The sequence below is a fragment of the Solanum pennellii genome, chromosome 9, assembly GCF_001406875.1.
Source record: "Solanum pennellii chromosome 9, SPENNV200".
Lineage (NCBI taxonomy): Eukaryota > Viridiplantae > Streptophyta > Magnoliopsida > Solanales > Solanaceae > Solanum > Solanum pennellii.
Genome location: NC_028645.1, coordinates 3,111,292 through 3,123,928, shown reverse-complemented (window position 1 = coordinate 3,123,928; position 12,637 = coordinate 3,111,292). Strand labels below are relative to the sequence as shown.

Here is a 12,637-nt window from a genome sequence, read left to right as displayed (position 1 = left end):
CAAAAAAACAACCCAAGGTCTCTCGGTCCTCGACTGAAGCTGATTACCGCGCCCTTGCTCTTCTCGCTGCTGAGACCATGTGGGTCACATATACTCTTCGCGAACTCCGCGCCACTCACACTGTTCCTGCTCTCTATTGTGACAACAAATCAACCATCTGTGTGGCCAAGAATTCCGTCCTACACACCAGAATGAAGCATGTTGATACCAATTGTCTCTTTGTTCGCGATGAAGTTCAGGCCGGCACCATGACTGTGCAGTATGTACCCACTGAAGAACAACCGGCTGATATTCTCACCAAGCCTCTCCCGAGCCGACAGCACGATTACCTCAGTTCCAAGCTTCCGTTCGCTTCCGCTCAGCTCAGCTTGAGGGGGGATAATAACAGATAGTATTAAATAAATAGTATTAAATAATATTAGTATTTACTGTGTACCAATCCTAGTCCTATTAGGATTAGTACTCCTTAATCCTAGTCCTATTAGGATTAGTACTCCTTCCTATATCTCCTATATATATCTCCCATGTATTCCCTTATTAGGTTAACACTTCAATACAATCAATATTCCTTCAAGAAGTCTAAACACTTAAACAATTTATATTATACAAAACTAAAAAGCTAAGCCGCATAATTATAATAAAAAATAAGTCGAATTGATTTTCATACAACGCACATGAGAAGTTTAAAATGTTAAGGAACTCATATTTTTTGTAACTAATAATGTCTTTTAACAATTTTGTCAAATAGAATTAGTGAAGAATTTTGTTATTTGATTATAATAATTATATACTTTAATAATCTCTCTTTTACAAAAGGGCTCCTCATTATCATTACCTAATTGAATGCAAAATAATATACTCATAAATATGTCAATAATAAGGTATATCACTGGGTAAATGACACATGACGGACCTGCATGTTTCACGTGCATCTGTTAACTTTGATATTTATATTTTTTATATATTTATATTTATCATCAACGTAAGTAATTGCGTAATTTTTTATTTTTATTATAAATATAGATAGACATAGAGGGAGATGTATACAAGTATATCATAAATATATATTATGAATTCATCATAGGGAAGGTAAAGTTATAGTTAATACTTGTGTTAGCCCATAACTCATAAATATTATATTAGATTAGATGAATACTAATTGGCTATAAAGACGATGTTCATAACTACTATTTTTACAACAGAATATTTATCAACCAACAAATATAGAACAAGTGTTATGTCTAATTCAATGCAAATTAAATGAAACAACGAATAAAATTGTTTCTATAATACTATAATAAATAAAGACATGCTATTGAATTGAGTGGTAAATGCATATGATCGCATTGGGAAAAACAAAAATAATATTTTAGAAAATAATTATATTGAATTAAAAAATAAGTGATAAATTATTTTTTGATTTTACTAAATATAGACCAGTAAAAAGAAGACATTTTTTTAAGTATACAAGACAAGTAAAAGAAAATAAAATTAGAAAATAAAAATAAAAAGATGAAAAATCAAATCTTTACTAACAAAATGAAAATTTAATCAATCAAACTTTTTGAAAAGAAGCATATTTTGGTAATTTCCAAAATTTGAATGTTTTGGGATATGATCCAAAATGATCTCTTAAATTTCTAAAAAAAAGGAAAGTGTAAGGACATTAATGAAATATTTTATTTTGGCTGTGTATATGTCATCAACAATCAAAGCTATAACAACTACCACATGATGATATCAGTAATATTGTTGACCATATATTTTATTTTGTCTGACATTTGTTTAATTCATCTGACGACTGATTGTTAATTAAAGATATAATGATATTATCGAGTGCTTTGAAAGGTTTTGTTGGGATTCGTTTTGGGACTCGTCATGAGGGAGGGCTTTAGTTAGTGTGTGGCTTAATTCGGTAAGACTTACATTTTAAGTGTTCGATTGTAAATCTTAAACACGATTGTAAATTTTAATACAATATATTATCACCTGTATCCTTGTATCCATCCTGGAAAAGGCTATTTATAGCTACTTGTTATTACTGAGGGTTGAAGAATAAGTATTGAAGTTTCATCTCTCATATTATTTATTATCATTTCACCAATTGCCTTTGTAAATGTATATGTATCTTGCCATCCATATAATTTTGCTCTATTTAATAAATTTAAAAAAACAATTAATTATGTCAATAATTATATAAAAAAGAGAAAATAGAAAAATACCTCTCAACTCCTAAATTCTTCATTATTTGCTCCAAGCCAATATTATTTGTAATATTTTTCTTCAACTTTGAAACTAAGTCCATTTCATTGTGAGCATCCAATGATGGAAAATTAGTATATGGAAAAATTGAATTGATATTTTCCTTTGTTATGCTTTATCCCATACTAAAAGGCTAATCCTTCTCTTTCTCCATTGCCAAATGCTTTAAATAAAATAAATAAGTTAAAAAATATAAGATTCACGTGGATGGCTCGACAGTGTTAAAAAAAGACACGCGCATTAGGTTCCCAAATTTAAGGGGATTCATTTTTTAGGGATAATGCATAAGTACCTCCTTAACCTATGTCGAAATCTCAGAGACACACTTATATTATACTAAGGTCCTATTATCCCCCTGAACTTATTTTATTAATAATTTTCTACCCCTTTTCGACCTAACTGACACTATCTCGTGGGTCGCGACTTTTTCCTCTGTTTCAGATTTGGGTCGGGTGGTCTTGTTGTTTGTTCTTTGTATTTGCTGAAATAGCTTTGAATTGGGAGTGTGCTTGGGAAATGGATTTGGTGGGCTGGAAGAATATCGAATTGCAATGCTGAAGCAAAGTCCAAATTTGATCTCAAATGGGTTTAAGGGATTGACTAATGAGTTAATATAAATTAATTAAAGAGCATCATAACATTAACGAAATAAAATAATCTACTTAATTATGAACTAAATAACCCTAAAAAAGGGAAATCGCTTTATATCATAATCATATATAATATAAATGAATGAGATATGTTTGTCGTAATTTCTGATTTTATTAATAAAAATATTTCAAATTTAAATTTTGTGTAGCATTTGTCGTATTAAGGGAAATCGCTTTATATCATAATCATATTATATAATATAAATGAATGAGATATGTTTGTCGTAATTTTTTATTTTATTAATGAAAATATTTCAAATTTAAATTTTGTGTAGCATTTGTCGTATAAGGGAAATCGCTTTATATCATAATCATATATAATATAAATGAATGAGATATGTTTGTCGTAATTTCTGATTTTATAAATGAAATATTTCAAATTTAAATTTTGTGTAGCATTTGTCGTATTAAGGAAAATCGCTTTATATCATAATCATATGTAATATAAATGAATGAGATATGTTTGTCGTAATTTTTTATTTTATTAATGAAAATATTTCAAATTTAAATTTTGTGTAGCATTTGTCGTATTAAGGGAAATCGCTTTATATCATAATCATATATAATATAAATGAATGAGACATGTTTACCGTAATTTCTGATTTTATAAATGAAAATATTTCAAATTTAAATTTTGTGTAGCATTTGTCGTATTAAGGGAAATCGCTTTATATCATAATCATATATAATGTAAATGAATGAGATATGTTTATCGTAATTTCTGATTTTATTAATGAAAATATTTCAAATTTAAACATGAACTATCTGATTAATTGACTTGAGTGGAGATTGCATAAACTCTCAATAATTCAGATAAACTTTAATGTATATCAACTTACACGTTTCATTTGGGTAAAGATACATTTAAAATATAATAAAATATGACAATTGTTTACATTGTAATACAATTAATTAATTTTATTAACTGTATAAGTTTTTGGTAAAACCTGAAAAGGATAGACAATTAACTTATATTATTAATATAAGAAGAAAATGTTTTTAAGATTTAAGAGTTTTTACTTTGTAAGCTATTATGAATAGTTTCATTTGGTTAAGTGCTTATTTGGAAAAAGAAAAATCTTTTCAATTGCAATATATATCTTTTTTAATATTTTTATTAAATAAAATCAGCCAAAGGTTGGTTGGGCCAACTAGGTTTGGGCCCAATAGTAGGGTTAATGGGCTTCCACTCAACTCCCTTGAGTTTGCTCGAAATGGGTCAATTCGGCTCGTGTTTTATGGGTATCGGATTAATATTTAACTACGTATTGTTATTAACAAGGATTGCAATAGGATGCATAAGATCCCTGTACCTTTGATCATAGGTTTCAAGTTCGAGCATTAAGTATGTAAAACTCTTTTTAGAAAGTATTTATCCCTTAAATGGACCTTACGTGATGTGAACACGGATTAATGGAATCCCAACATGACAAGACCCCGAGTGAGAAATCAAGAAAAATATGTTGTTATAATTTGAGGAAAATTTATGGACCTACTAAAAATTAGCAACTTATTTACGAAAAATAGTTGTAGTTTGAAAAATATTATATAAAAATAGAGCAATATGTTTGTTTTTATATATAGCAAATCCTTCCTCCTCTCTCTCTTGCCAATAAGAAGAAATCTATTCAAAATGTATCATTTATCAATTGTATTCAATCAAGTATATGTGAGTTTAATATTAAATACAATTATGTGAATTCGGGCCACGTCAAGGGTGTAGACTCGAGGCGTGACACTGACACAGACCAGTCTTTGCTAGTATTAAATACAATTATGTGAATTGTATATCCCAAAGGTATATAACTTACATGAAATATAATACTTTAAAAAATAGTTATAATCCAATTCAATTTCATCTTTTTGTTTGGTTAAGTAGCTAAGTGGGCCAAAAGCCCATTTAAATTCTGATGGGCTAAAGGCCCTTTGGATTTGGGTGATAACATTGGGCCATGATTAAAGTCGACCATGGCAACTTAGTAATTTTTTCATGGAAAAATAACTTAAATACACAACTATAATTTTTATATTCTCTAATTTTCCCTACATTTTTTAAATATTACATATTTCCCTTTTTTTTTATTTTAGTGTAATTTTTTAGATACATTACACTCTCTCTCCTATAATACACATTTACCAATTTTAATGCCTATTTTTTCTCCATTAAAACACTCAACCTCTTAAATTAGTTTTTGAATTTTAAATTTTATCCATTTAAACACTCAATTTTTTAATCAGCTTTTTGATTTTGAATTATTAAATGTAATTAATTTTAAATAAAAGACCAAATTTTGAAATTTTGAATTTCAAAATTCAAAAAATCAGGAAGCAGGATAACTTCCATATCTTTCTACCGTTTTGTTCTTACTTCCATATTTTTTGCTTGCTTACACACCAAAAACATAAGAACCAGTGCCTCTTGCCTTAGAAGAAGTTAAGGTGATAAAAACAAGTAGACAATCTTCATCTCATCCCAATACATTCGCCCAGTTACCACTTCCCCTTCCTCTTCCTCTAGCATCAACTTTGCATAAGGCCAAACAGGACTCAAAGAGTAAGTTTGTTAGGCCTACATTGTCTGGGGTTAGTATTTTGGTACTTAAAACTGTTTGCTGAAATTAGTAAAAATTTTAAGGAATCTAGTGTGCTTGCCGATACATTTGAATAAGTGTGTATAGTATTTTAGATGGTGAATTGATACATGAATTTGTTGTGTATCATAATATTTTATATGTATCATGAAATTTTGAAAATTGTTATAATGTATCATTCAATAAGTTTAGTAAATGCGTCATCAACTGTGCTTGATGATACATATAGAATCAGTGTGTACAGTGTTTAGTCAATTCACTGATACATGTAGTAGATATGTATCACATGTTTTGCATATAATATGAATTTCTGAAAACTGATATCATGTATCAGTAAGGTATTAGTTGTTTAGTTGATGTACTGATACATGTTTTGAAAATTGTTATAATGTATCATTCACTAAGTTTAATAAATGTGTCATCAACTGTACTTGATGATACATATAGAATCAGTGTGTATATTGTTTAGTCGACGTTTCTGATACATGTATTAGATACGAAATTGAATCTCCAACAACGATTCCGTCGATTTTGTAACTTTCATTCTGCAATTTGTTCACCCAAATTCCGGAATGTCTCATCAAAATCGAAGTATTCATCTTGAAAAATCCACTGTAACAACAATAAAATTACTGTAGTTCGAAATTTAACAGATTGTTCAAAAAAATTGTTTTCAAAATAGATGATATAATCTTTGTTTTTCAAAATTTGAAATTAATATCCAATTAAGTGCTGATTTTATGTTGATTAATGATATGTTACCGTAAATTTAGCTGTTTTATTAACAACATTAACTATACCGTTTTTCCCCTTTTTTTTCTCAACAGTTTAAAATTACCATGTATCATTTACCATGTATCACTAGAGTCTAAAGTATCACGGCTCAACAAATTTAAGGGATTTTTTGTAAATACTAAATTTGTCGGGACAGAATGAAATTATTGAATTACACTATGGGATTCCTTAAATTTTTACTTTTTTCATTTGGAATAACTATTTTGTAAATAAACTTTTTTATTTTATTTTTGTAATTATGAACCTCTTAGACATAATCTAATTTTTATGTTTATTTTGTTAAATTAAAATATTTATGAAAAGAAGTTTGACCATGATCTAACAATTTAATGTTTTTTTTAATATAAGATTAAGAAATATATACACATATATTAAACAACAGTCTAATATTTATCGGGAGAATAATTTTCTCACAATTATTATTTATACAATTTTTGAAAATAAAATAATAAAATCTAATGTTCTTATTGCTTGTTTTCATATAATTTAATTAAATATCAATTAAATTTTTTATGATTAATCTGTTTTAGAGAAAATATTTAAAAAGAATTTAATTGATCGGGCATAGATATACTTAAAAATATTTTCTGAAAAATGTTCTTCGTACCAAACATCCTATTCCTTGAGTTCTTTTGGGTGTTTGTTTTTTATTTTATATGATTATAAAATTACTTAATTACTTTAAATAGATATGATTTTTTAAAAATCTACGACATCTTAATATCACTAAGTTGCTATCAACTTAAGGATTTTTTTTGTAAATATAGATTATACTTTATCGCGAGTAAGGGCGGCTCAAGTATATAAGTGGTCAAAAGTCAATATTTCAACGAATGCTTTAACTTTTAATTTATTTTATTGAAGTTTATTATAATCCTTTCATTTAATCTTTCTTGAGACATATAAAATTATAAATTTGTCAGACTTCTAATAATTCTTTCTCTCTTATGAAAACTATATAACTTTTTACAAATAATATTCAATATTTTTTGAAAAAATAAGTACATGTAATCTATATTTCTTTAAAAACGAGTCTCTCAAATTAAGGGGTCTTAGGTTAATGTCTTATATTATTCTTAGGGTTATCGAGTCACCCCTTATTGAGTAACACCATCATCATTCATCATTATCAACTATCAATATCCTTAATCATCAACATCACCAACTATGAGGCATTCCCATTAATATTAGCCACCAGAGGCAGACTCTGAATTTGAAGAGTCTAGGTTCACCGATGTCATCTTAATTTAAACATTAGCAAACTTTTTAATGACGAGTAATAAATAATATCATATTTAATTAGTTAATAATAGATTGAATGATTATGAGTTTGAATCCCTCTATTTAGCAGTTTTGATATTATTATAAATAAATCCTTTAACTTGCAGTAATAAAAAGTGTAAAAAATGATTGTAGGTCTTATCTATTCCTTCTAAAGATGCACTTTCTTATGTTTCCTATATTTTTATATAAATATACACTTTTTCTTATATTTCGAAGTTAATGGGTGAATGTGCATCTTAACTATTCATGTCAGTCCGCTTTTGCTAGTCATAATATATTTACAACCACAATCGTCAATTATATTACCATAACAATTTGTGTCATTCATTATCGATAATTACCATTATTATATCTATCGTCAATATAATCAACCACAATTATCAGTTGTTCCTATCAAAATGACCCCTTTTTGTGTTGAAAGCAGAAAAGGTACGTATATGCACAAAAGAACAAGTCTGGTGTCAATATATTCAATCAATTTCAAAAGTTGTAATAATTATTCTACGTGCACAACTAGGGGAAAAAAGCACCTCTTTTTATGAACTATGTTTGTAATGTCTTTTAGGGTTTTCAATATTCAAATACTGTCCACAAATAAACGAATCATGTACTCCGATTCCTCCATTTTAATTTATATGAGTTAATATATGCATCTTATTCGATCTTTATCGTATCTAAAAATTATTTTTAATAGATCTCGAAACAGAAAAAAGTTATCCACTCAGGTGAAGATTAAAGTAACAAATACTTGGAATTTTGAATGTCGTATAGTGTATTTATGTATATAGTCGAACTTTTTTATAACAATCATCTTTTATAATAACATTTACAAAGGTCTAGTTTTATTTGGTTTCGGCTTTGATATTATATGTTTTTGTATTACATTATCTTATTTTAACATGCAAAAAAATATTCAGAGAACGACACTATTATACCAAGGTTTGATTATAGTTATGTATAAAATTTGAGTTGACACAAAATATCACTCACTTATTAGAAACTTCATATTTCCGTAAGGAAAAATCTTTTTCAAGATAGAATTCCAATCAAACATTGAAAAATCGAAAAACGCACTAATAACTTTTGAGAAAGAATTATTTATAGGTTTTAAAAAATAAAACATGTAAGAATATTTCTATTGTCATTTCATTAAAGGAATGACTTAATTTAAATTTTAATTTACATGATTTTAATTTATATAAGAAGTCATTTTAAAAAAAGAAATATTTAAAAAAAGTATCATATAAATTAAGATTCAATAAAAAGGCTAATATAAAGGAAAAACTTTCTGACCGAAAAATATTTAAATACATGACAACACTCAATGATATTTCAATGGTTTCGATACATTTTTTTTTAAAATATTCAATCAAACACTACTAAGAAATTTAAGTTGGATCAAGATAGTTCTAAGAAAAATGACTCGATGAAATATCAGTATTTATTTAGCGTCTTCGCGCAGCGGTTTCACGTTGTGCATTGAAGAAGACCGCAGCAACAGGTTGTTCAAGATTATTCTCTTGAGCGAAATTTCGAGTGTTGAAATGATCTCTCGAAGTTGGTTGACTAACTGAACTTCTGCTTTTTTGCTTGAAGAGAACAAACACAAACCTATGAATCCCAATATTTGGCCTTGGGGTCTCATAGCTCACCAATTCTCTTCCTATTTTAATCAATTACAAAAAAAAAAAAAAAAAATTTAGCTATTACAAGATTAATAGATAATTACTAATATTAGAACAAAAAAGTAAACATATTAACATGACTAAAACCTAATATGTACTAATTGGTATTACCAATATAGATCTTTTATCTTTTGTTATTATAAATGTTTTAATTACGTGATTTTACGTTTACTATAGTTATAAATTAAAAAAAAAAGACTTTCGTCCCTAGGCTAGAAATTTATTTCTTATTTTGAAAAGAATTTTTTTTCCTAAAAATAACGACTTCTATATTAGTATAAAACATTAATAAATAATATACTCACAAAAATATTTTCTAAAAAGTTATTTTCCGTCGTACCAAAAATACCCTTTAATTTTGTCTAAATCTTTAATTAATCATATACTCTCCTTGTGAACTTCATGTTTAACTTACAATATTCACATATAGTATTTAAATTACTATTAATAAAAAAAATTATATTATTTTATCTTCTTGCAGAAAATACTTTAACTTACCAAAAGTAGCATCAGTTGTACCTGGAATATCAGTTATTATCCTGTCAAAACAATCAGTAAACCACTCTCAATTTTATTTTTTTAGAATTAGTAATAAACTTTGTTGTAAAATTGCTCGTAGCTAAAATAATTTTATTTAATTTTTTAGTATTGATTATATATCCATAAGAAATCACTACGATAATACTTTAGTATTGTTATGTTTTATGTCTTTCATCTAAAAAATAAGTGTTACTTTAACCAGAAAAATATTCTAAATTGACTATCAATTTAGAAATTCAAAGATAAAAATTAATAATTGTTTCCATCTATATCATTGTATTAAAAAATTATTTTTTCTTAATAATGCTCAACTAGAAAAGATAAAGTTTAATAAATGAGAATAACTTAATGATTATATCTTATATTTATTGGAAAACGCATAAGTATTTCCAATCTATATCCAAAATTTCAGAGACACACTTATACTATACTAAGATCCTATTACCTTCCTGGAATTATTTTATAAATAATTTTCTATCTCTTTTCGGCCTATGTGGCACTATCAACCAGGTAGTTTGAAAATATTGTCAGCATGTGCCGAATCCAGAAGATGGTGCCACGTAGATTGAAAAGAGGTAGAAAATTATTTATAAAATAAGTTTAGGGAGTAATAAGACCTTAGAATAGTATGAATGTATTCTCTGAGATTTCGAACATAGATTGGAAGATACTTATGCATTTTCCCTATATTATTTTTCTTAATAGACATGAAATAAGTTAAAACTATACTTATTTTGGTACATAAGGGTATTGTTTTGCCCATTTACCCTCATATATATACCCCCAAATCTAGTAGTATATATGCATAGCCATTTGGCTAGTAATTTGGATGAGGGAATTGTCATGTACTTTTTCATATAATAAGTTTAAATGTTTTTAATTCGAGTTTAATTAATATCCATCGATAATATTATCAAATTACTTTTAACAAGTAGTTTAAATGATTTGATAGTATATATAAGAAAATTATATCATCAACGTATATAAGTTAAACTCGTCTCGTTTTCTAATTCATTAATAGGTTAATTTAGGGCATACCAGTGTAGATGCTCTCTCAAATAAGGATCACTAGGTCCAGGAACATCAGGATCTGTCATGACCTACATAACAAAAAAAAGAAGATAATTGTTTTTTGCATATTATAAGACCTTATTAAGTTATATATATCATCAATATTTTTTAAAAAAATTACATTATTATATCAACAATTGATATCTATAGATAAGACTACAAAAATGAGTTCATAATCTCAAAAATAAGATGAGTTATATGTTGTAACATGTAAATATGATCCGATAGCTCTGTTACTCAGACTTCTCAAAAATATTGAGGAACTAGTATATGTCTGGATCCTTCAAAAACAGTGCATCTTTAAGGATCCGATACAAGTGTGAACAATATTTTAAAAAAAATTCGAATAACATATATAGCTTGATCCTCTAAAATTAGTTTATACTACTAGTATATATAAACAAAAACAACAATAAATCTAGTGTAATTCCATAAGTAGCGTTAGGTAAGAGTGGTGTGTGCGTAACCAACCGTCTTTTCCATACCTAGTGAGGATAGAGATATTATTGTTTCTGAAAAACCCTCGACTAAAGATGTATAAAAGAATTAATTAAAATACCAGTGTGAAGAAAGTTCTCAAATCTCCTCCTTGAACTTCAACTTTAGGTCTAGAAGAAACAACAGAAGGGAAAAGTTCATGTCCATTGCAAACTAATTTGTTGTTATAAGTTATTGACATTTTTATTGTTGGATTGAATGAATCAATAACATCACCAATTACTCTCCCAACAATTAAAGGCTCTAAACTTCTTGCCATATTGAGAAAAAAAAGAAAAGAATATTTTCAAAAATTATTTTTTTGTGAAGAAAGACTTAGTTGTATTGGACAATTAGATTAGAGGGCCACCTATATATATGTGTGTCTACTAAGTTATAGTCATCATATTATAGGAGAATATACATAAAAGAAAGCATAAAAACATGGGACCTTAGGAGACTTCAAAAAATATTACAAAATTCTTTGTTGTTAACACTCCCCCTCNGTTATTTTAAGAATGAAGTCTATTCTTATAAAGTATTACTACTTGATGAAATTTTCCTTTTAAAAATAGTTTTGATAATATTTTGTAGTTTAGAAGTGAAATATGTGAAGCCTATAGGACAAAATAGACAATATTAGCTATGGATTTGGATTGTGACAAAAAGATATGATATCATAGCTAAATTTAACTCTTGTTGTACAATTACAAAACTCAATGAGAAAGTTGAGTTCCTAAGGAGTTGTATGAGAGGGGGGCCTATTGCGAATAAATCAAAGAGAAAGACTGACAGACTTTCATGTTGTATATTACACCTTAAATATGAATTTCATATTTAAAAGAAGAAAAAATATCCCACAAGTTTATATAATGCATAATTTACAACCTCGATAATAACAAGTTAAACTTTATATTACCACTTTCTTATTTTATTTTATGTAAAAATATTTAATTAAATACTATATTAAATCAAATAAAATCACTAAATAACTCAAGTGTGATATTGAACTTTTTCTTGAGTTTTTTTTTTTTTTTTTGCTTTTTATGCCAACTTATATTATGTACTTTCCCAGGTTTCCCTTCTAACTTAAGGGGGGCACATGTACCAAACAACTTACAAATTTGACAGTTGTAAGTACCTAGTAAACCAACTTTTTTAAGTTCCTTAAAAAGTTTGGAAAATAATAAATGAAATCCTTGACATATCCAAAGTACTTCAAAACACTACTCACATCTCTTCTGTCCATTATCTAAAAGAGAGCCAATGGTGATGCTCTTTT

General features: G+C 27.2%; 1 protein-coding gene across 1 annotated transcript; it reads right to left on the bottom strand.

Moving 5' to 3' along the window:
- Positions 1-8,876: 8,876 nt before the first annotated feature.
- Positions 8,877-11,676, bottom strand: LOC107030743 (CEN-like protein 2). The gene is made up of 4 exons (XM_015232001.2): positions 11,438-11,676; positions 10,846-10,907; positions 9,766-9,806; positions 8,877-9,245 (listed from the first exon to the last, which is right to left on the bottom strand). The coding sequence occupies exons 1-4, from the start codon at positions 11,633-11,635 to the stop codon at positions 9,028-9,030; spliced, it is 519 nt and encodes a 172-aa protein (XP_015087487.1). The 5' UTR covers positions 11,636-11,676; the 3' UTR covers positions 8,877-9,027.
- Between the last annotated feature and the right edge of the window lie 961 nt (positions 11,677-12,637).